Consider the following 21,690-nt stretch of genomic DNA (forward strand, 5'->3'; position numbering starts at 1 on the left):
CATAAAGCTGCAGCCTTGTCTTTGATTGACAGGGAGATGAGCGAATCTATTTTCGACTACCCTGCTGGATATTTCTACATAACAGGGTCATAAACATGGCGCTGTCCATGGATTGCATGAATGTTTCATCTGCTGGATGATGTATATTGATCGTTTATGATTTATTTATTTATTTATTTTTTTTTTTTTAGTGCCTAACAAACAGTGAAGCCGTCGTTGACTTCGGAATTATCGGCCCGTCTCTGTCGTTGATTTAAAAGAAGGAAAATAAAGGACTTTAGTTGAGGCTCGAGCAGCACCATGTCTGGGTCTAATGTGTGGAGTCGCAGCCGGGAGAAAATGAGACTGTTCCCAGGACTTTTTGCGCAGTGTGCAGACGAGGTAAGCACCGACAAAGGGAGGTTTGATGGGATGCTGTCAGATCGTACCAATAATATTGTTGTATAAACTTCTTGACCTCTGAAACGCTGCATGTCTTATCAGAATTCAAGGTTACAACGATTTACCAGATATGAAGCATAATTATAACGCAGATAGACTTTTGCTGTCATTTTCATTAGGTTATGAAATGCAGTCATAGCAAACTATAAATGGCCTAAATCAGACAAAATAAAACAAACAATAGTTCAATACAAAAATAGACGGGTTAATGGTTTTAAATTGAACCGGATGGAGGAAGTCACATCATTTGTTAATTTACGGGGCTGGCCCCGCAGTTGTAGTCCAGCCCCCCCCAAAAAAACACCCCAAAACAAACAAGCAACCAAATGAAAAATAAATACAATATTAAAAGAACAAACTTTTCACATGCAAAATTTCCCAGTAAGTTGCTTTGTCACTTGGTATCCTGGATAGTTTTTCCACAATGTGAGGACAGTGAAAAGAGGATTACTTACTTTTGTTTTCTCATGTCTAAACTGTGTGTGGGATTCAGGCAGCAGTGTATGGAACATGTGTAGCAGCTACCACCACAGGCAAACAGGAGCTGAGGAAGGACCTGTGTGTCAAAGAGTTCGAAGCACTGAAGACCTGCTTTACAAATGCAGTAAGTAAAAAAAAAGTCAGTAATTATCGTACTGGTCTTACCGGACACAGGGGTCATTAAAGAGGTCACTTATATTATTATATTTATTACAGGTCAAGAAGAGAGCCAGATGAATGGAAACCGCCTCGGCTTTGTTGGAGCAGCAAATTCAGTGGATCTACCTCAACAGAGTAAATCTGTGGGACGGACCTCGATTTCCATGTTGATTAACTAGCTGGAAGCTTTTTATGTTATTGAGTCCATGTTGTTGCAATTGTGATGAAGTTTTGCCCACATTTTTTGACATGCAAAGTAATATAGAGAAGTAAATAAAATATTTTATGTTTACATTGTTTCAACTTAGACCAAGAGCCGTGGCTTTAGTAGAGATCTTTTATTTATTCTTCTCAGCAAAATGTACAGAAATACCATGCATATAGAAAAATAGTCCAAAAATAACCTCTTGTACAAAGCAAAGGTCCGACGTGTTGAAGTGCTGACGATGAAGGGATTTTCTGAAGAGCACTAAGGAGCACTACAATCCTCCCTTTGTCTTATTTTACCATCATGACTGTACTGTTTACAATACGAGATGTTTGGTGGAAGAAAACAACCCCACACAAATTGAAAAAAAAAACCCTGCACAAGTGTTGTTTTAAAAAAAACATCAGCACTGCACCATACGGACTGGAAGGCACTAACAAATCAATAAAGAAGAGATACTAAAGATGGAATGATAAGTCACTAAGGATCCAGATGGTCTGGATCGAGCTGCTTCGTTGTCCACAGTTTATCAAAGCGTAAGGCTACACTACAGTAAATACCTCGTAGCTCCAGCGGAAGGTCGAATTCAGCTACCTTCATTTGAAAGTACAATGAAACGACACTTATCGAGGGGCTTGAACCCACATTACATTCAATATGTGGTAAATGTAGGGTCGGAGAAATGGATCACCATTCAACAGATTTACAATATTTACATCTCAAAGTTAACGGACACCCTAAAACTTACCAGAACTTCAAAAATAAAAAAAAATAAAAATAAAAATCGGTACACAAGATAATAAAGGACAGACACAGAGGCAGACTCCATCAGCTGGTGGAGGAAAGAGGAATTAAAGTGACCGAAACATTAAAGATTTGCCTCGTCTAATTGCTCCATAGAATGGTATTTGCATAGATGTATTTACATTTCAACAAGGACATCTTCAAAATTCTCCCCTCTCAAGAAAAAAATAAGTTAATATTTACAAACACTTTTACTCCTTAATAAAGACTTTGGGTTATTTGCAGAGAACACAGTATCAAGTAAGAGAGAATGTTTCCTTCTGTAACATTTCTGAAGGCAAGAGAGAGTGTAAGGCAACATCATGGTCCACAGTGTTAACAGGTTCTGCAAGTGTAGAGTGTGTGTTGTCCAACCATTAAACACAGATGTGTGTTATTTCGCTCCATCATCCTCTGAGACCTGTTTAATCTGCCGCGAGTGCACCAGCGCCCCGGCCAGCAGCTGCTGCTCCAGGGCCGCATGCAGGTCTGAGCCCCCCAGCTCCAGCAGGGGCTCCAGGCCCGGAACTCCCCTGGACACCCCGGTCTCCTCCAAGGGCCCTCCTCCGGCTTCTCTGGGTCCCAGCGCCCTACGCCTCCGCCTCAGATCCAGCTCTCCCTGGTCCCTGACCTTCTCGTGGGAGCCCTGGGGGCGAGCCGCGGCTCTGACAGCCCCGTCTTCCGCTTCTTCTCCTGGGTGTGCCTGAGCATCGGCTTTCTCTTTGAGGTCTCGTCCTCCTTTCTTCAAAGCTTCCCCGTCATCTATCTCGCCCCCTTGTGCAGCTTTTCCAGCGTTTTTGGCTTCTATGACTCGCTCCAGCTGGGCCAGCCTCTCCTGAGCCTCCTGTGCCTCCTTCTCTTTCTTCACTCGCTCATAGATCTCATTGTCTGCTTTCTGGAGCTCCTGCTGGAGTCTCTCTTTCTCCAGCTCCTGTTCTCGGACCAGCTTCTCTCTTCTCTCTCTGTCCAGTCGCTGCTCCTCCACCCTCGCATGAACCTCTATCTCTATCCTCTCCTTCTCAGCTCTCTCCTTCTCTAACTCCTGCTGTCTGGCCAGCTTTTCCTGGATCTCCTTTTCCAGTTGTTGTCTTTCTAACCTCGCCTGCACTTCCTTCTCTATCCTCTCCTTCTCCATTTCCTGTTCGTTGGCCAGCTTTTCCTTTATATCCCCCCCAAGCTGTTCTTTTTCCAGTCTTGCCTGGACTTCTTTCTGTAACCTTTCTTTTTTAAGGTTTTCAATGGTCTCCCTTTCCTTATCTAGGCTTCTTTCGTCATCTTTCAGCTGAGCGACCTGATCATTTTGAGGTACAGGCTGACGGTCATCAGATGTTTTCTTTCCCAGTGGCACTCCCCTCGCTCCCAGCTCACTCTGCTTGTGGGATTCTGCTGCAGGTACGACATTGACATCCTCCTTGTAAGCTGCTGGAACAGCTACTACAGCAGCCCCTCCTTCAGCAGCCGTATCTCCAGGCTGAGCTTGATTCTGGGCCACGGCATGAACCTCATCTCCGCCAGCCTGTGGAGCTCCAGCTCCCTCCTTGGGCTGCTTTGGGTCTATATCTGTGTGCTCTGGGATGCCCTTCTCTGCCTCGCCTTCAGCAGCACCACCTGTAAGATTAAAAAAAAAAAAAAAAAAAAAAAACCTTTAAATTAAATCTGATTTGGACACCACTTCTGATATATGCTATATGTTCAAGTCTTATACCTGCTGAACTAGAGCCCGATTGATACTGGACTTTTAGGGATGATCCTGATACCGATATTAGTCCGTAAATAAAATTCTGATCTTGATATATCAGCTGAAGTAAAGCCATCAAGATATGTATTGGAGGCAGGATATTTGTCATATCACAGTTTTCATATCGGCACATATCGGACATCACATATGCTGATTCAGGATCTAATATGTCTTTACGCACCAGGAGGTTGCTTCTGGTGAATTTCCTTGTGTTGTTCCTCGATTACAGCCAGCAGCTTCTCCTGCTGGTCCAGAAGTCTCTTCTGTTGCACTTGTTGCTCCTTGATCACCTGCAGCAGCACGGCGTGGTCAAGTTGGCCCTCTACGAGACAAATAGCAACATAAGTAACAACCGGATCTGAGAAACTTGCATTAGTAAGGAAGCTAAGTTAGGCTAATGTCGGGCCAGTCTCTAGGTGAGAGGGGGAGGAAGGGAAATATTCCACTATTTATGGGCTCATTTGACACACATCTCTAGATTGTAGTTTTAAATGGAACAGGCAGCTGTGGACACACAAACTATGTTAGGGGCCAAAGTGAGTAAGTGGTCTTTACACTGACACAATATTTATTAATATGAATCTATATACTGCATGTGTATGCAAAAATCAATAAAATTAAAAAATAAATTAAAAAAAAAAAGGTGGCTCGTGTTGGAAAATTTGAGTGACAGATGGAGGTAAAGAGAAGAAAAGGCAAGAGGGAATTCATACCTGCAACCAGCTTTTTTATCACTGTGATAGGAGTCCGGCAGAGAGAGAGAGAGAGAGAAAAAAAAAAGGGTGTAAAGAGAGAAGGCAAAAGTAAACAACAGAATAAGAAAGTCAACAAAAGCCAAAAAAAAAAAGACTTCTGGGAAAATCAAGCCAAGTTAAGAGGCAAGAGAAAGACATATTCACTGTTTTTACACCATCAAAAAAGGCACATTAAAGCAAGAACGCATCACTGACATGAGATCGCACGAGATAAAACAAGCAAAGGGAGAGGAGAGGAAGAGGCAGAGGCCTCAACAGCATGTAGCAGACAGTCAAACCATTTAAAGTCTTCTATAACACTGCCTTAATTACCGTTTTCTTTACAGTGTGCAAAAAGGTGGAAGATGCAGGGCCCCATGTACCCTACTTAGAGCTAAGTTCTTGGTCTTCCAGTCAGAGGAGCGGTGTATTTCAAGGGTTAAAACCACCATTCACAAAAAGCTGCAGCTACTTTGCATTCTGGTCCACGGTGGCTACTTTTGGAGAATGATCGGTATCTTTACGATTGTTGGATGTGTATACAAGTAAAACTTAGCTTCACAAAAACAATCTGTAAAGCTACATTTTAGATTACAGAACATTCAATCAATCACAGAAAATCTAAATTGTAAAAATGTACCACCAACTTCCAAAGTTGCCCTGCAGTGCACCTTGTTTCAGGCCGATTTTAAAGGTTGGGATGTCATAAATTTGTCACGTCACAGAATTTGACGTTCACTTCCCTTCAGTTATAGATCTCTGCCTCACTTACCGTCCATCTTCTCATCTGCTGTGTCTTTGCTGTCTGCATCTAGAGCCTCCTCTGCAGCAGCATGATGTTCTCCTTCAGGAAGTGGAACTGAAACATCACCAGATATCAAAAGGTCAATGTTGCACTTTCCTACAACTGTTTTTACACCTTAATCCCAGTTTGAGTTACTCACGTTTCCCTGCGGCCTCTGGAGCTTTGCCCACTTGTGCTACCTGGTTGGCCACCACAGCTGCGTTCCCTGCAGGAGGACCTTTGGCAGGATTCACCTTCTCCACCTCCTTCAGAGGGGCGACGTCCGGCTTTTCGCCTGCTCCTCCAACAGGCTTGTCCAGCACCTCATTGGACAAGACCTCGCCTCCACCCAAGTCCACTTCCTCTTTCCTCACGCCCTCTGCCGGTTTCTCGTCACCCTTGCCGTCCTGTTTGTTGTCTTTGTTGGGAGCGTGGTCCTCGTCTCCTCTGGGTTCTTCCTCGCCACCTCCAGCAGGAGGAACAGGTTGTTTCTTGTTCTCCTCCAGCTTTGCGTTGTTCTTTCTTGTGTCGACCATGACCTTATCATGAGGGATGGGTGGTTCGTGGCGATGAGCCTCTCCCTCCGGCACCGCGACACCTGGGCGAACAGACAGCACCGAGTCAACACAGTTCAAGATCAAGTTAACACACCAGTTCTGGTTCAGTTTCCTTACCGGCCTCAGGACGGTCCAGCTGCACCTCTTCCTCCTTCTTCCTCTCAGGTAGTTCATCTGGTACTTTAATCTGAGGGGCCTCCGCCTGGTTCCTCTCCACAGGTTGCGCCACCTCCACAGCTGGAAGGTCAGGCTTTTCTATCTCCACTGGCTTCTTGTTTGGGGCTTTATCTGGATGTAGACACACAAAATAGAACGTGTTACAACACAGACTGCTGCCACTGGGTATCACTTCACTATAATAATGTAATGTTAGATGTCCAGCATATTCCCGGGATCCTTTGGCGTTTAATGCATCTAAATTAAAAAACTATAAATTTGCCAGTTCATTTATGTTAGCATTTTTTCCTTGTCTGGGGAAAGTAGAATAACTTTATCGGATTGCATTATATTTCTCACTAGCCTTACAATCTACTCTTTTAATTTTCTCGTATAGCGGTGTTTATTGTACACAAACTCTTGGCATTAAAATAAATTAAAAAAAATTCTGTTTTGCAAAACCAACAGTCTGTGAATTCAATCTAGAATATACATGCTACGGCTTCTGTAAACACAAGTGCTTTAAGTTATTTTCAACACAGACTGTATGCACAAAACTCATAACGCATGTTATTTAACACATACCTAATTTCTCCACATTTCCCATGAAACCTGTCAATTTAGTTCTTTCTGGTAAACCGGCATATGTTGTTTTTTTTGATGATCAGAGAGCTGGTTGAAGAGCCTTGCAGACTGTAAATGAAGAGTTATTCTTATTGCTAAAGCAAGTTGTGTTTGGAAAGATTTAAATTGCATGAATTCAGCAAAACTGTAAGCTCCTGCAAATATAGTGGAGATTAGTTGAATTTTCATTAATTAGAACAACTGCAACACTGTGACTCCCAGAGGGACTGATATGTCACAGGCTGAATATTGACAACCGCAGCTCTATTTTCAAGCAGTTGATTCCTGATGATTCACTAGGTGGCAGCAGATACTGAAAATGGCTGGACTGGCACCACTGGTACCTTATCATGAATGAGGGAGAGGGAGGAGAGGAGAGAGGCAGATGAATTAAAAGTGAAACTGACAAACAGGAAACAAATGTTGAGTTTGGTCCATTTGAGTGTCATGTAAAGCAAAGATGGGAGGAAATAAATCCAATGATAAGAAAAAAGATAGAAATAAAGTGTTTCCTGATGTCAGTGAATAAGAGGAACTGTGGCGTGAGAAGAGGAAGAGCAGATGAAAAGTGAGGACTCCCTCCATTCCCTTCTTGTTTCACCCTAAAACTAAAAAAAATGAACTCAAAAGGTTTCCTCTGAGTCTCATCTCCATTTTTTTTTTTCCATCTCTCCCCAAACCCTTATCACCCCTTTCCCCTTAATACACCCAGAGCTCGCAGGCGTTTTATAGCTGCCACAGGAGATATGGGGGGTGGGGGGGTGCACACATTGTATTTTGGGGGGAAGGGGCAGCGATGAACAGAGGTAGAGGGGTGGAGAGGAATTGCTGGAGTTTGAAGGGCATCAATCTCGCTTCATCAATGTCAAGCACACAGCGCTGCTTTCAGATATTATCAAGAGGTTATCTCCTCACCCTGCCTGTCTGTCCATCAGTCACTCTGTCTGTCTCCATCTTTTCTTCTCGAAGAGATAAAAGAAGCCCTTTCTTCTGCTGTGGCTTTGTGCTTTTGTTTTAGTCTCTCTGGCCCTTTGCTCCTGGTTCGCATTCTCATAACGTTGCTCTTTTTAGGGTGCTGCAGCAGTCCATGACTTTGAAAATAAAACACAAAATAAACATGTCTCTTGTACCGCTGGTGCCTTTTACATGAAATAATTACATGCGGCGCTGCTGTCCAATCGCAGACGCCGCAGACGGCCCCGGCTACGGCCCGTTGCGGTAAATGTTTCCATGGCTCATTAGTAAACCACTTTCATTTCCAGTCCATCAAGTGGGTAAGTGATTGCCAGCCATTAGGGAAAGTCATGATCTTTACCGTGCAGTTCAGGGAGGTCTGGTAGCGGCAGGCTGTTCTTGTCAGGTGCAGGAGGAGGCGGAGCTTGGACCCTGATGGCGGGACTACGGGCCGAAATGGACAGAGTGGTAAAGGTGCTGACCAGCAGGATGCCCAGACCAACACAGAGCACCAGCTGCAGGAAAGACACAGCAGAAGCACAACAGGTCAGCAACGGTGACTAAACATATTTTCACTAAAGACTTGAGAAATGCACGTAGGTATGATGTAACCTGAGCGATGATGTTATTCTTCTGGATCTTTCTGTAGATGAGAGCGGGACATATGAAGCAGATGAGGCTGCCCATGGTGGCTCCAGTCAGACCCAGGATGGTTTCAACTTAAGAGAGAAAAACACAGGGAAAATCAGGTTGATCAAGTCGATCACTAACTCTCAGCCAGAGGCAGCTGTATCCCAGTGACAAATCTGCAATTGTCAGGATGTGTGAGGTAGTACTAAATATACTGTTGAAATAACGACCAAGCATTAATGATAGGTAGGTGAAATAGTAAGCTGGAAGAAAGTAATGGGTAAACAGTTTAAATAATAAGCTCAAAGCAATGTGTGAATGGTTGAAATAGTAATGCCAAACAGTTCACATATAAACTGAGAATAATGGATGAACATTTGCAATAATTATATAGAGCAGAGGTTCTCAACCACCTCTTGCCTTTTTGAGTGGGTCGCAGATGTGTGTGTGAAAATGAAACTCAAACTTTTGTTTTGCAATATACAGAATTTCTGATACTGCGTTTTTCTTTTGAAGTACATACATTGTCCCAGAAGTAGCACTTGTCCAGGAGCTTATTGCTGCCAGCGTTTTCACAACCGTAACGACCAAAACTAACATTGTCACACCAGCACTCTCATTCGAGCCTTTGTAAACAGGGTTAGTGTCAGATAAGTGGGCCTTTTTATTTTACACAAGCCAATGTAGAATCTTGAAACTTGATGGGTGTCACCAGTTTAAAGCTGTTTGAAAATAATGATATGGCTGTAATTCAAGATAATAACAGTGCATGGAGGCATTGTATATTACTTTGAGTTATCAAAGTAAAATCACAACTTAATGACCAAAGAAAAATGTGGGTCTGACTGAGGCTCGACCATCTGAGAATCACAGATATTGAGGTAATGAAAAAAGTAATTGATAAACAGTCAAAACGTCCCCGTCCTGCCTCTCTAAGTGATGAAGTACAATGTAAACTTGACCAAACTGACCTAAACATTGGTAAGTCAGTTGTATGACTGTTTATTTAAACTGCGCATACAATATGATGCAACGTGACACCGACGTTGCCAGATCTGAGGAATCTGTCTCTCCAAGTGAACTGTTCTCCATCTCTTCTGATAAAAAAAACAAAAAACATCCGCAGATCTAAGCTCCTTATCTCTACCTACATTCATACCTTCCTCTGCCATTCATAACCAACACCTGCCCAGCCCCATACAGCCTCCATCCATGGCACACTGCTCCTGGCAGCGGCAGCGAGCCCTGGCCCCACCCACGCCTCTGTGGACCGGCCGGCTGGGCGTCGGGCCCGGAAACCCATCGTTAATCCAGAAGACGGACACCATATTGTTTCCCTCAGATTTAGTGTCTATTCTCCCCAGGGTCCTTACCTCCCTTCTCCTCAGTCTATTAGTCTGATTAGATACACAAAGAGCCAAGCAAGCCCACTGTGTGTGTGTGTGGTGTGTGTGTGTGTGTGTGTGTGTGTGTGTGTGTGTGTGTGTGTGTGTGTGTGTGTGTCCACCCAATCAAAAGTTGAACAAACAGCAACCACATAAACAGATAAATAAAACATAAACTGATGCTAACCTTTACATCGACACCATTTTGGAGCAGTTTGCAATTTAAAGAATGCGACAAAGAGCCAATATTAGTGTGTTCATGGGTTGTGTGTGTGTGTGTGTGTGTGTGTGTGTGTGTGTGTGTGTGTGTGTGCGTGCGTGCATGCGTGCGTGAGAGAGAGAGAGAGAGAGAGAGAGTCTGGGAGAATAATAGCCTTATCTTCCTGTCTGCCCATCTAAAAGGAGATAAAAGTTAGGGCTCTGATTTAAGGACTGTGTTAGAGTGTGACAGTCACTGACTCGTAAAGTCACATTCACACACATCGTAAAGCTCCCCGCCTACTCCGCCCACATGAAGGAACACATGCACCTTAAAGACCTCCAGCGAGCCACACACACAATTTCAGTCCATTCAACCCAGGCCCAGTTGTTCAGACACACACACACACACACACACACACACGCACACACGCACACACGCACACACACGCACACACGCACACACGCACACACGCACACACAGGATGTACCATTGGGGATGAGAATGCCTCCCAGCATGGTGCCAAACACAATGCAGAGGGTGATCATCTTGAAGCGCAAAGGAGGCATGTAACCCCCGGCAGCAAATGTCCCATCCTTCTGCTGGAAGATGAAAACAGAGAAAAAGAAGTGAAACAAAGAAAAGAAATAACAAAAAGAGTGTTACGAATCTGAAACTTACGAATTGATTTAATTCATTTTATTCAGGACAGGAGCTGATGTTTGTTTCTTGACGATACACACATTGTACTACTTAGTGTTGTGGTGTCATGTGTTGTGCCCACACCACTTCTTGTGCACAATATTGCCAGTGGCGTCCAGTCGTGTTCTGATTGATTAAAATTCAATAGATGTCATGTTGAAGTTTCACAACAGGGGTTTACAAAGGTCTCTGGAACAAATCATTTTTGTTTTTGTAATTGTCAAATGGCACGACAGAGTGTGAGTTGGATGTTACGTTGAGCTCCATGAACTACATGAAGGCGGTGTTGGCGGTAAGCTGTTGTTGCAAACATACTAGTTGTGTCCAGTTTGCTACCACCCCCATGACTCAGTAAAAAAAAAAAAAAAAAAAAAAAAAAAGAGATCAAAACCACAAAGATTTTTTTGATGCGCAGAACATGTAAAATGTCCCCAGAACTCATCAAAACTGTACAAAGGAAGAAGTGTTAGAGCTCACCTGCTGCTCAAAAAGCATGGTGTTGATAGCCTGGCGGCAGGGCAGGATCATCATGGGAAATCCGACAGCCACAGACATCATGAAGCCCACCCGGATCATCTCTGTCACCAGGTTGGATGGAAAGTTCATCAGCACGTTGCCTGCAATGTTCTCGGTGAAGCTGACGTAGCCAAAGAACCCAACCTGGTGAGGAGAAGGAAGGAGGGAACCGAAGAAAGCAAAAAGAGAAGACAAAGAATATGGAGGTGTTACTGGTGTTAATTAGCTCATTCCTTTTTGAAATACTGTGTGCACATGCATAAATGTTTGTTTGTTTGTGTGTGTGTGTGTGTGTGTGTGTGTGTGTGTGTGGAAGTGCAGGTGCACTCACAGTGATGTAGAAGATGGTGACTACGTTGAGGGCCAAGGTGAAGATGGTGCTCATGCGTTTGACTGACGGTTCGTCCAGGCTGTCGTAGGTCGGCAGCACCTGCCTGAGCGACAAACGTCCCAGAGAAAACACAATCTGCATGCGGCTTGACACAAGACCACACTGGTGCTGTTGTTGTATGGATTCATGTGCAGTTTGATTTATCAGACATATATATATTCTCCTGTGGGGAAAGTACACCCAACAGATGTTTCATGAATCAGCAGTTGTTGTTTTTTTTTGACAAGATGACAGTCTTCATCGCCACTTACTTCAAATTTGGTTCTGGAAACTGCTCTGTGGAGTTCTTTAATGAGCAGCCATATGGAGGCCCATTTGTGCTGCTCAGTAATCAAATGATGCATCTTTTCCCCCATGTTACCGTTTCTTTGTTTAGCCAACTAAAATTTGAACACTGAAATGCCATCATCAAATCACATTTGAAATTAAGATTTCTATTTTTCTATTTGTCTGACTTCATTTTTCACTGATTAGCAGATTGGTATCCACAATAATAATCTTTCACACTGTCATCTTTTTATTTTTTTTTTAATCTTTTGCATGCTTGAGCGCCGCAGCAAGTCCGTTGGGCGGAGCACGTCCTCCTCTGCAGGTGCATATTGCTATGTTAATAATATGCCATGAAAACAACAGTTAAATAATGTCATTAATTTAAAATCAGACCTTTGTTGGTCAATCGCACATAATCACTTTTCCGTACATTGACTGTTTAAACAACCACGACGCTCTGAAACTAGCAGAGTCACTTGAGTCCGGGTGTAAAACTGAGCTGAAAGTTTCAAACAACAGTGGCTCAAGATGAACAGACATTTCATCATTTTTATTCATTTAAGTTTGTATTGGGAAAAAAAAGAAAAAAAAAAGTTCCCTCACTAATATAATTACTGTCTTCTGCTTTATTTTTCAATTCCCTTTTCTGATTCATTTATCAGCTCTTTCACCAGTATTTAATTGGCAAATTATATGATTAAATAGATAGATTAAATAGAATGATGGATTTGTCCCGTAATCTATCCGTTATTCACTTGATTAACTGCAAAAATGGGCCCTAAAATCCTCACATCCAGACATACTGTAATTTAGATGATTTAAATCCAGATAAAAAGCACATGAACATACCATCTGTGTGTCTGACAGCACGTGCACATGAATACAACAACTTTTTCAGCATTAGGAGTGGTTTCATATTCTGAACATAATGTTAATACTTGTTAATTCACTTACAAATTAATGTTTTCAATTATTGTAATTGCAGTTTTTTTTTAGTTTTTTTTTTTTTTTAAAGAAGCAGTAGATTAAAGTTATGTTAAGTGGGGGGGGGGGGGCGGTTGCAGGAAGTGTTTGTCTACACATCCCAGTGTGTGCATGTATGTGTGTGACGCAGAATGGGTGACAGTAGTGACGGCTGGCTGAGGTTGAACCTGAAACCGTCCGTCCGTCTGCCTGCCTGTCTGTCTGTCTGTCTGTCTGCTTCCATCATTTCCTGTTCACTGCTCTGAGAGAGTGCGGAAGTGTGGAGGGGACCATCGGCACATTACCCGCTGAATGTACAGGATTTATATACAACAGCGAGCGCCCGACAGCTTTTAAGGCATTATAAACTTTCTTGGCAGACACTTTTCGCTCGCCTCCTCTCTCTCTCTCTCCTCTTCTCTCACGTGAGAGGAAGAACCACCGAGCAGAAATACGAGCGAGCAACCATAACTTCCTCTGGTCCTTATTCTTCTCTTTCACCTGCGCGGGTTTTTTATGAGCAAGCACTGTCCCGTGATGCTAATCCTTGACGCTTGTTTAATCCCCGAACCAGTAAATCTTATAGCCAAGGTGAAATAAAGCGGTATATATATAATAAGTGCGCAGCTAAAGCATCCAATGGTCACTCAATAGTCCTGACTCAGGAGCTAATGTCCTCTGTCTTTACGCAGAGGAAATGTGATGGAGGAAGTCTTCCAAAGTGAAGGTGGGGCAGTGGACTGTGTGTGCGGCAGATAATGTCATTGACTTGGACTTGAAGCCACACTGACAGCAGCACCACAGGCGTCTTTCTTACGTCCACCTATCACGAGTTAACAAGCTCCTCTCTATTCAACGGTTCAGCCAAAAAACAACAGGGCCAACTCCCATCCCGTCATAATGGTGATGTTAAGTAATGTTTTAACTGAAAGTAAACACATTTCATGAATGCAATAAAAATCCAATGTGCTGAGAGCTGTTTAATCAGCCTGTGAATACATCAGTGTGTCTGTAAGATGGCGGCAGTCCAATGTGTTGATTAGTGGTTTGGCTTAAGCTGCCTGCCGCCTAACGAAGCGCCTGCCTCGCTCAGCCTGACCACAGGCCAAGAAATCACCCTGCCAAATATCACTCAGCGCTACTAGTGGGAACCGACGCACAAAACGCACGTACATAAACATACACAAGCGGTCGCTTTCTTCCTGTCGGATCACACGCACACTTGCTAATGAACGCGCCCGCCATACCATAATGTTATGTTGGCTTTGTGCGATTACATTAATTAAAGTCGTGTTGCAGTCTCAAGGCTGCAGTCACCCGCTCTTATCACTTACCTCACCTTCTCTCGCACAAACAAAACCATACACTGGCACCACCCAAACATCTGGCCCCCGATGACCTCACTGTAACACTCCCTGCACCCCTGCATCCCTCCCCGGCACTGCAGTCAAATCTAAGATCACCTCCATCCACCGAGATCCCATTAGAAGATATTCAGGTTGTCAATAACCCCCCCTCAACTCACCGCAAACCCAGAGCAAGCCACTGAAGCGCAGAGGACAGGACAGGACAGGACAGGACAGGAGAGGCAGTGACAGTGACAGAGCATGCACGTGGGTGAAAATGGAGAAATGAATAAAGTGGCTCATGCCGTGATTAGTGAAAATAAAGTATGATTTCTGCATTCAATGTGGGGAAAGTTGGGCTGAAAATCCTCTAACTATCCACTACTATCTGACAAAAAAAAAATCCAATAAAGAAGGATCTAAGTACCCTGTATTTTGCTACTTTTACTGTGTCTTAAGTAGATACTGGATGTTTTTTTGTTTTCTGGTATGAATAGATCAGCCAATATTTGTTATAATCTAAATTTAAATAAACACAAATTATTGGCAAATAGGATATGTAATGGAGGATATTTTACAGTTTATTGTCCACACTGACATCAGTGCACTGAATCAGTAAACTTCACTAAGAATCTAATAAATACAAAAAAAAATATCATAAAACACAAATGAAACAATTTAGATTTCACCCCAAACTTGTTTCTGCATTATTATTATGTTCCGCAAAAAACAACAACAACATACCAGCCAACATGCGCACCGATATTAATATATCTCTAATAGCCCAATATCGGCTGGCCAGTGTATCAGTCACGCTCCCATCTTAAGATACTTTATAAATGATCTACATCTTATATTCTGTATTTATTTTTTGCAGCAAATTTAAACCTTTTTTTTTTTTCTTCTTTTTTTTTTTACCATATTGATCAACTTTTTTTCATTCAGGAAAAAAAAGTCCTAACTGCCAAAATTGCCTTTTACTCATCACATCAGAAAAAAGACAAAAAGGTGCAGTATGGACAAAAAGCAGTCTGAGTTTCAGGTTAATTCTAGAGGGGGCAGCCCTGACAGTGAATAAGAATTGACTGAGACAAATATGAAAAAGCACATTAGCCAAAGTCTGTGTTTCACATAACATGTCAAACTCGCCCCCAAACCCTCCCGCTGTGGCTTACAGGAACGCCGCAAGTATACATGCACTAATTGTGACGTTTGCTCACTTTCTACATGCAGCTATGCTGTAATTCACCGTGTCACCGAGTGGAAAAGCCCCGCCATTGACCCAGCACATATTTGTCAGATTTTCCCTGTATTCTAAGTCGATGAGCTTCCAACTTAAAGAGTTCTTTGTAGTCTTGTTTGACATTACTTTCATGCGGTGCGGGTGGAGGGGCGTGAGGAGTACTTACGACTGACAGGCGAAGGCCATCCCACAGATGGGAAGACAGCGAAACACACCCTCCCAGCACACCACATTGACCTGCCCTAGCCACCAGCCGCTGAGCAGCCCGTGTTTGAACGAGGACAGCACCATCTGAGGGGAAGGAGGCGGGATGGGGCAGGGAGGGGGGGGGGGAGTTACAGCCCAGACCAAATGAAGACGAGTGTGGGGAGAGTACCGGGAGGAGGAGGAGGGAGGGGGGAGGGAAGGACCTGCGCCCATGCTGACGGCTCACAGACAGATAATGACAGTAATGAATGAGGAGAGAAAACCGGAGAAAATGAAGAAAGGGGGAATCAACAAAGAGACATGACAGGAAACCCCATACTGAACAAAAAAACCTGTCAGAGCTGAAAATGCTGAGTAATGAAGGTGATACGAGATGAATCAAAAGGAAATCATACATTTGACAAAAAATACGAGGCGTGTGAAAGGGTTATCAAAACAAAAACAAAAAAAACAACCTCAGGTTTTTCCTCAGCATGTGTCTCCTGTCTTGCTCCTTTCATTACCTGATAAAACCCCAAAGGTGGCGGCAGAACGGTGCAGCCTGCTGCACCCGCACCCGGCTGCTCATCCCGGGTGCGGGGCAGCGAAGATGAAACTCCACTATGTCGCACTTCTCTGCCTTATTACTACTGCCACCAAAGACACACACACACACACACACACACACACACACACACACACACACACACACACACACACACACACACACAATCACAGAGCTCAAAAGGCTTAGACCAAACCAGAAGTCAAGGTGAAGCAAAATGGGGATGACGGAGAGGAGAGGGCAGAAGGTTCATGTCGGCTGGAGGTAGCAGGGGACACATCGAGCTTCCTTCACTCTCCAACGCCCCCCCCCCCCCCCCCCCCACTGCCTTTACGGTAGTGTGGTGGTGGTGGTGGTGGTGGGATGGGGGTTTCTTTGGTTTTACTTACGGGTGACAGCAGAAGGTTGTGGCAATAATGGGCAGGCACTGAATGACGCCCTTGAAGCGCCACAGGTGAACCCGCTCCACCCAGGAGCCCGAGATTATGCCGTAGCGCAGAGACGACAACACTATCTACGGCACCGGAAGCAGAAACAGCAGCGGGAAGGAGATAGGGTGCAAACAAAAGGGTGCAGAAGAGGAGAAGAAGGGGTAGCGAAGGACAGCGAGGTGGGGATAGAAAGTAGTACAAGGAAAAGACAGGAAAGAGGGGAACATTTAAGGGTAGGATGAAAGGAGGGAGGGAAGGAGATACATCACTGTTAGAGGGTTAGGGGTCTGGGCCTGGATCTACAGCCGGACACACATCACACCACTCTTCCAAGTTATCAGCATGCTACGGGACTAAAAGTCATGTCACACAGAGCGACTGTAAGCTGCAGGTTGACGTCTGGGGAAGCAGCACTACAGGCCAGTAAAGCAGAGCCACTCACACTAAGTCTGTGTGCGTAGTTTAAAGAGTAAACAGGCTCAATCACATGAGGCAGAAAATGGCTGCTGGGCTTCATCAGCTCTCATCGTCCTGTTGCAAGTGTTTTGGTTCAGCAGGCTGACACCCACTTTGCTTCTCAGATTAGACTTAAAACTTTCCAATTTGATCAATCTTGTAGTCAAGACGGGCTTAGGTGACCCTGAACCATCCATGCAGGCCTAGGTTACTGCGGCATCTCCCATGATGCACTGAGCACCTCTCCTCTACTCTCTCTTTAGCTCTGCCTGGATTTGTCTGCCACTATTGGATATCATTTTAACATCGCTTTAAAATTGATGCTTTAATGTGACCGTCTACTTTCAATTTTATAACATCTGCAGCTGTATGTCTTGTACGTTAACACTGATGTTTTTGCTTGCCATATAATTTGGTTTATGTATTCTTTGTCATTGTAAAATGACTATGTTGCTGGGTGATTCTGCAGTATAAATTATTAAACTGATTTGATTGATCTCTTAGAGGCATATAAATGTAGGGCTGTGTTTCCTCTTTGAGTAACTATAAAAAAAAAACCTGACAGCAAGTGTATTTAATATGTATTTACTAGCTCAAAAGTGATAAAACGTGATGCCTGTTTGGACTGCACTGTTTACATGCAACAGGTGCATTTCTCATTCGTTTTCACTACAGCAGAAACATATCTACAAGATTACTTGCAAAACAACCTGCACATTGCAGTAAACAGTAATTATTTCAACCAGAAAAGAGTCCTTTGCTTAGGCATTACTGACTGAAGTGTGACCAGATGTGCAGCACCATTTAAAATGATCATCCAAGCATTACGGCAGGGCTAGAGAGCTAAAAAATGCAAATAATGTGACTCCACAAACTTCAATGTTCTGTTTTTTTTGAGTTCCTTAAGGAGCTTCTGTATAGCCAAGTAGTCATTAAGGTTAGTACTGAACCATTTCAGCAGCCAGCTGCAGTTGTGGTGTTGCTAATCAATGCTGGCAAGCTGTAATGTACAATGTCGTGATGACTAAGGAAACTCACTTCTATAAAGATGCAAGTAGAATGTTAAAATGCATTCGGAATAAAAACATAAACTAAAAAGAAAGGGCCAGAAACATAAGACTGGAGGAAGTCTGATGTTTTTTTTCAATACATCAAATGGGAAAATATAGAAAAGTGATTTCCTTGGTGGGACTGATCATTTAAGCTCCATTTACTTTGCACTTAAGAGTACTTATAATGTCTCTAGTGGCCATTTCCAAGCAGTGTCTCCCAGGGGAGAGCCTTTGTTTCCGTCTATAAAGAGCAGCGCAGCAACTGTTTTCTCTCAAGTGATTTAGTGCGGATTTGCTCTTTAAAACGAGGAGCAAGACAATATTAGGTCGGTAAGGAAGACAGTTCTGTACAATGGAGAAAATAGGGAGGAATTTTCACGGAATACAACACAACCAGCTTTGACCAAGCAATAAAACAATAAACCATGTACCTGAAAAACAAATTTCATATTCAAAATGCTGGAGGAGCAGAATGCTGTGAGACTGTGATATTACTGATAAATTAACAAAAAAACATTTAATCTTATTGGTAGTTTATATGCATATAGCTGGACTATTCTTAACAATGTCTTGACTTTCTATGATATACAACTGTATAGCCAATGTAATAAAAAAATAAAAAAAAATTTAAAAAAAAATCAGTTCGTAGACTCACCGTGAACATGAAGAAGGTGTAGAACATGAGAGCCATAGCTGAGAAGGACTGGATGGAGGACATCATGTTCCTCTGCAGACTCAGGGGGAGCACGATGAAGAGAGACACGGCGATCAGCAGCACCACACGGAAACTGCCCGTCACCTTTACACAGCAGAGTTTCAAAAAAATAACTTGCAAACTAGATTTTTTTTTTCCCTACTGTTGCAATAGTTTGTTGACTGATACCAATCTTATAAATTCAACGTGTGTTACAGGTTTTCAGCTAGCTTGGTTGCATACAAGTTAAATTAATAGCAGGTTGTGGATGACCAGTTAATAATGAATTAGCCATGAATACAACAAGTAATGATCTCAAACCTGCAAACCCAACAGCTGAGCGAAGAAATTCGAGCCCAGATCAGCAATGACGACATAGAAGGCAATGCAGGTCCCCAACATCAAACCGATCATGCTGCAGGGACACGCAAAGAGTTCAACACACAACTGTAATTACCCTCTATGATTTTGTTGATTCATCTATTTTATTTTTTCTTTAAACACTCATATATATGTTGTGCTTTCATTCTGTCTGTAATGGGTATTGAAGCTTTTCGAAGTTCCCCATATTCTATGATCTAACACATATTTGTAGACAATAAGTGCGCTATATACACTCAAGATATATCAATAGGTGTGTTGTAAATAAATAATGAGACATGCCTCATCTCCACCAGAGTTTTTCCTGGTTTCCCGTAAGCATGGAAGGCTGCAGAGAGGGGAGTGACATCAGTGTGAACAACATGAAGACAAACATATGCCAGTGTCCTAAAAATAGTCCGTTTCGATAATAAACTCAGATCGCACTCGTGCTTATTTAGCACTTAAAACCCATTGGACCTTCACTGTGTGGACTATAATACAGCAGCTTAAATGTAAAAGCTTCTTCTATATTATCATTGGGGGTGAACCATTTTTGTCTGTTTAGTGATCATGGATATCATTGCTACTTCTCAGTACCAACTTCTTCCTCTATTTTAAACCAAAACTAAACATCAGTTTCTGAGGGCCTTCCTCTTAAACATATCATTAGCCACCACGACTAATAACAATAAAAGAGGCGAATGCTAAATATTTCTTAAACGACGAGCTGATTTACGATTGTAGTGTCAATAAAAAAAATAAAAAAAATTCTATTAATTTTTCCACTGTGACTCACCCAGTCCAGCATAGGTCCTTCGTTTGGTGTTGCTGGCTGTGTGGACCAGGAACATGCAGGACTTGTGGGTCATCCATGAACAGAAGAACAACAGCAGAGTTCCCAGCACTATCCCACACTGAGAGGACAGAGGGACAGTCAACATGCATCACGCCACGTCTACAGACTTTTGTCCGCTTACTAAACTATCTTGACTGCATTTCGTTGTTAATAATAATGACAACAACAATCCAAGAAGCAGTTGTACGTTAATTATTCCTCAAAAAAGGAAGCGCTTGATATGAAATGTTCATAGCATGAAATGAAAACTAAAAAGGCCTCCTACACAATGTAATTATTGATTACTGCTCTCAAGTACAGTCTTTAGTTACTCATAATTTACACCAATATTTAAATTTTCTGTCACTTTACTGACAATAATATTTACTTAATAAGTATCTACTTTTCAGATATTATCTTCATTTGAAAAAAACGGTTGTGACCAGATTAGTTTCACCTGACAAGTCTGTCAAGGCGAAATGTAAATATTAATGCATCAACAATAATGCAAACAGAATGGGGAAAAGTACATGTGGTGGTCAACACTTCTTTGATCAAATTTTGAATGCAGGAAATGAACCAAAATACTCCTTCTGCCGCTGTATACGGTCCAAACAGGAGGAGGGGGGGGGGGCTAGTTTTTCGGAAGGATTTTGCAGGGTGAAGTTTTTCGGAAGGATTTTGCAGGGTGAAGTTTTTCGGAAGGATTTTGCAGGGTGAAGTTTTTCGGAAGGATTTTGGTCGCAGCACCTGCAAATCCGCGGGTGCGCGCGGGAAAGCCGCAGGTGACCCACCTGTTTGAAGCAGAAGGGCATGGTGAGCACGCTGACTCCAACGATGCTGTTCACCACGTTCATGATGAGCCCCCAGTTGGACGCCGTCATGTTGAACCTCTTGAGCGACGCTTCCTCCTCCGGTAAGAAGCTGTCAAACAACGGGGAGGCAGCAGCAGCAGCAGCACATTGAAGGCTAACGATGGACTTTTACCGGTCTGCACTTTCGGCTGTGTTTCCCCTCCGGACTCCTCCGCCGAGCAGTGACGTGGCGCTCTGGGGGAGGAAACGCAAACAAAACATTTGGACTCGCTTTCTACCTTTCTTAATGTTATAAAACACCCACGAACAAAAGTACTTCCACAACTTTTACTTTCGCGTTTTCAAACGCAAACAAATCTCGTAAAGATTATATATCGCTTTCGGCCAGACAGCGAAACGGTTCGTAAGTTTCATCGGCTCACCTTTCTCTGCGCGCTCCGCCTCCGCTGTCCCGTTTACGTTATCATCGGTAATCTCGTCACGTTTAAACGGTCGGCTGCCGTCGACAAAAGATGTCTGCGTATAAACTACGGGTTCACGGAAACTCCGCGCGAGACGATAACAACAAGTCCAGCCTGGCTGTTTTTCTGAACGCGTATCCAGGAAGTGGAGCTCATAGTCGAGGAGGTGAGACAAGACGACGCAGCCTGCTGGTTTGCAGAGCTGTTGCATTATTCGGGCGCCTGCTAGTGGTCATAATTGGTGTGCCATTGGACGCGCGAACGCAGCGAAGTCCCTCTTGTCCTTCCCAGAATACTTTCTTCCGAGATTGATCTGTTTTATAATCGTATTTAAACTTTTTTTTTCTAGCCGTACGTAAAGCTACTGCTGTGTACCACGTTGCAGGAGAGAAGGAAACTACATTTACATATTGGGTGTATTTCTGAGGGGAATATTGCACTTTTTTTTTTTTATCACACTGCATTTGCCTTGGTATTTTTCAGATTTACCAAAAATATACATTATAAGCTTATAAATAAGCTTGTAATGATGGTGATTTCACATGTACTGCTCAAGCCCCAAAGATGTT

General features: G+C 43.1%; 2 protein-coding genes across 6 annotated transcripts; one reads left to right on the forward strand and one right to left on the reverse strand.

The window, feature by feature from the left end:
* The first annotated feature begins 96 nt into the window (after positions 1-96).
* ndufaf8 (NADH:ubiquinone oxidoreductase complex assembly factor 8) lies at positions 97-1,372 on the forward strand. Its single transcript, XM_069155919.1, has 3 exons — positions 97-381; positions 935-1,045; positions 1,138-1,372. Exons 1-3 carry the CDS (start codon positions 301-303, stop codon positions 1,156-1,158), a joined length of 213 nt encoding a protein of 70 aa, XP_069012020.1. The 5' UTR covers positions 97-300; the 3' UTR covers positions 1,159-1,372.
* A 27-nt stretch (positions 1,373-1,399) lies between these two features.
* Positions 1,400-21,264, reverse strand: slc38a10 (solute carrier family 38 member 10). 5 transcript variants are annotated; one of them, XM_069155914.1, is made up of 18 exons: positions 21,083-21,264; positions 20,640-20,894; positions 19,807-19,924; positions 19,311-19,356; positions 18,969-19,062; positions 18,609-18,752; positions 15,430-15,554; positions 11,382-11,484; positions 11,012-11,194; positions 10,323-10,434; positions 8,231-8,337; positions 7,980-8,133; positions 6,002-6,172; positions 5,488-5,925; positions 5,316-5,402; positions 4,523-4,543; positions 3,991-4,131; positions 1,400-3,679 (listed from the first exon to the last, which is right to left on the reverse strand). In XM_069155914.1, the coding sequence occupies exons 2-18, from the start codon at positions 20,727-20,729 to the stop codon at positions 2,466-2,468; spliced, it is 3,348 nt and encodes a 1,115-aa protein (XP_069012015.1). In that variant the 5' UTR covers positions 20,730-20,894; positions 21,083-21,264; the 3' UTR covers positions 1,400-2,465. The 5 variants fall into 5 exon arrangements, with proteins under 5 accessions (XP_069012015.1, XP_069012016.1, XP_069012017.1 ...); XM_069155915.1 differs by lacking the exon at positions 15,430-15,554 and adding an exon at positions 16,404-16,528; XM_069155916.1 differs by lacking the exon at positions 4,523-4,543.
* Between the last annotated feature and the right edge of the window lie 426 nt (positions 21,265-21,690).

This window comes from Embiotoca jacksoni, unplaced genomic scaffold, assembly GCF_022577435.1.
Source record: "Embiotoca jacksoni isolate LCO1_2020_lvr unplaced genomic scaffold, fEmbJac1.0.p SCAF_20, whole genome shotgun sequence".
NCBI classification, from domain to species: Eukaryota; Metazoa; Chordata; class Actinopteri; family Embiotocidae; genus Embiotoca; species Embiotoca jacksoni.

Bases quoted from the DNA above. Each gene is read 5' to 3' on its own strand.
- ndufaf8 (XM_069155919.1), top strand. From the start codon at position 301: ATGTCTGGGTCTAATGTGTGGAGTCGCAGCCGGGAGAAAATGAGACTG. The intron at 382-934 runs GTAAGCACCGAC...TGTGGGATTCAG, and splicing joins TTGCGCAGTGTGCAGACGAG to GCAGCAGTGTATGGAACATG. The intron at 1,046-1,137 runs GTAAGTAAAAAA...TATTTATTACAG, and splicing joins AGACCTGCTTTACAAATGCA to GTCAAGAAGAGAGCCAGATG.
- slc38a10 (XM_069155914.1), bottom strand. From the start codon at position 20,729: ATGACGGCGTCCAACTGGGGGCTCATCATGAACGTGGTGAACAGCATC. The intron at 5,403-5,487 runs GTGAGTAACTCA...GTGATGTTTCAG, and splicing joins TCCAGAGGCCGCAGGGAAAC to TTCCACTTCCTGAAGGAGAA. The intron at 3,680-3,990 runs GTGCGTAAAGAC...TTAATCTTACAG, and splicing joins TCACCAGAAGCAACCTCCTG to GTGGTGCTGCTGAAGGCGAG.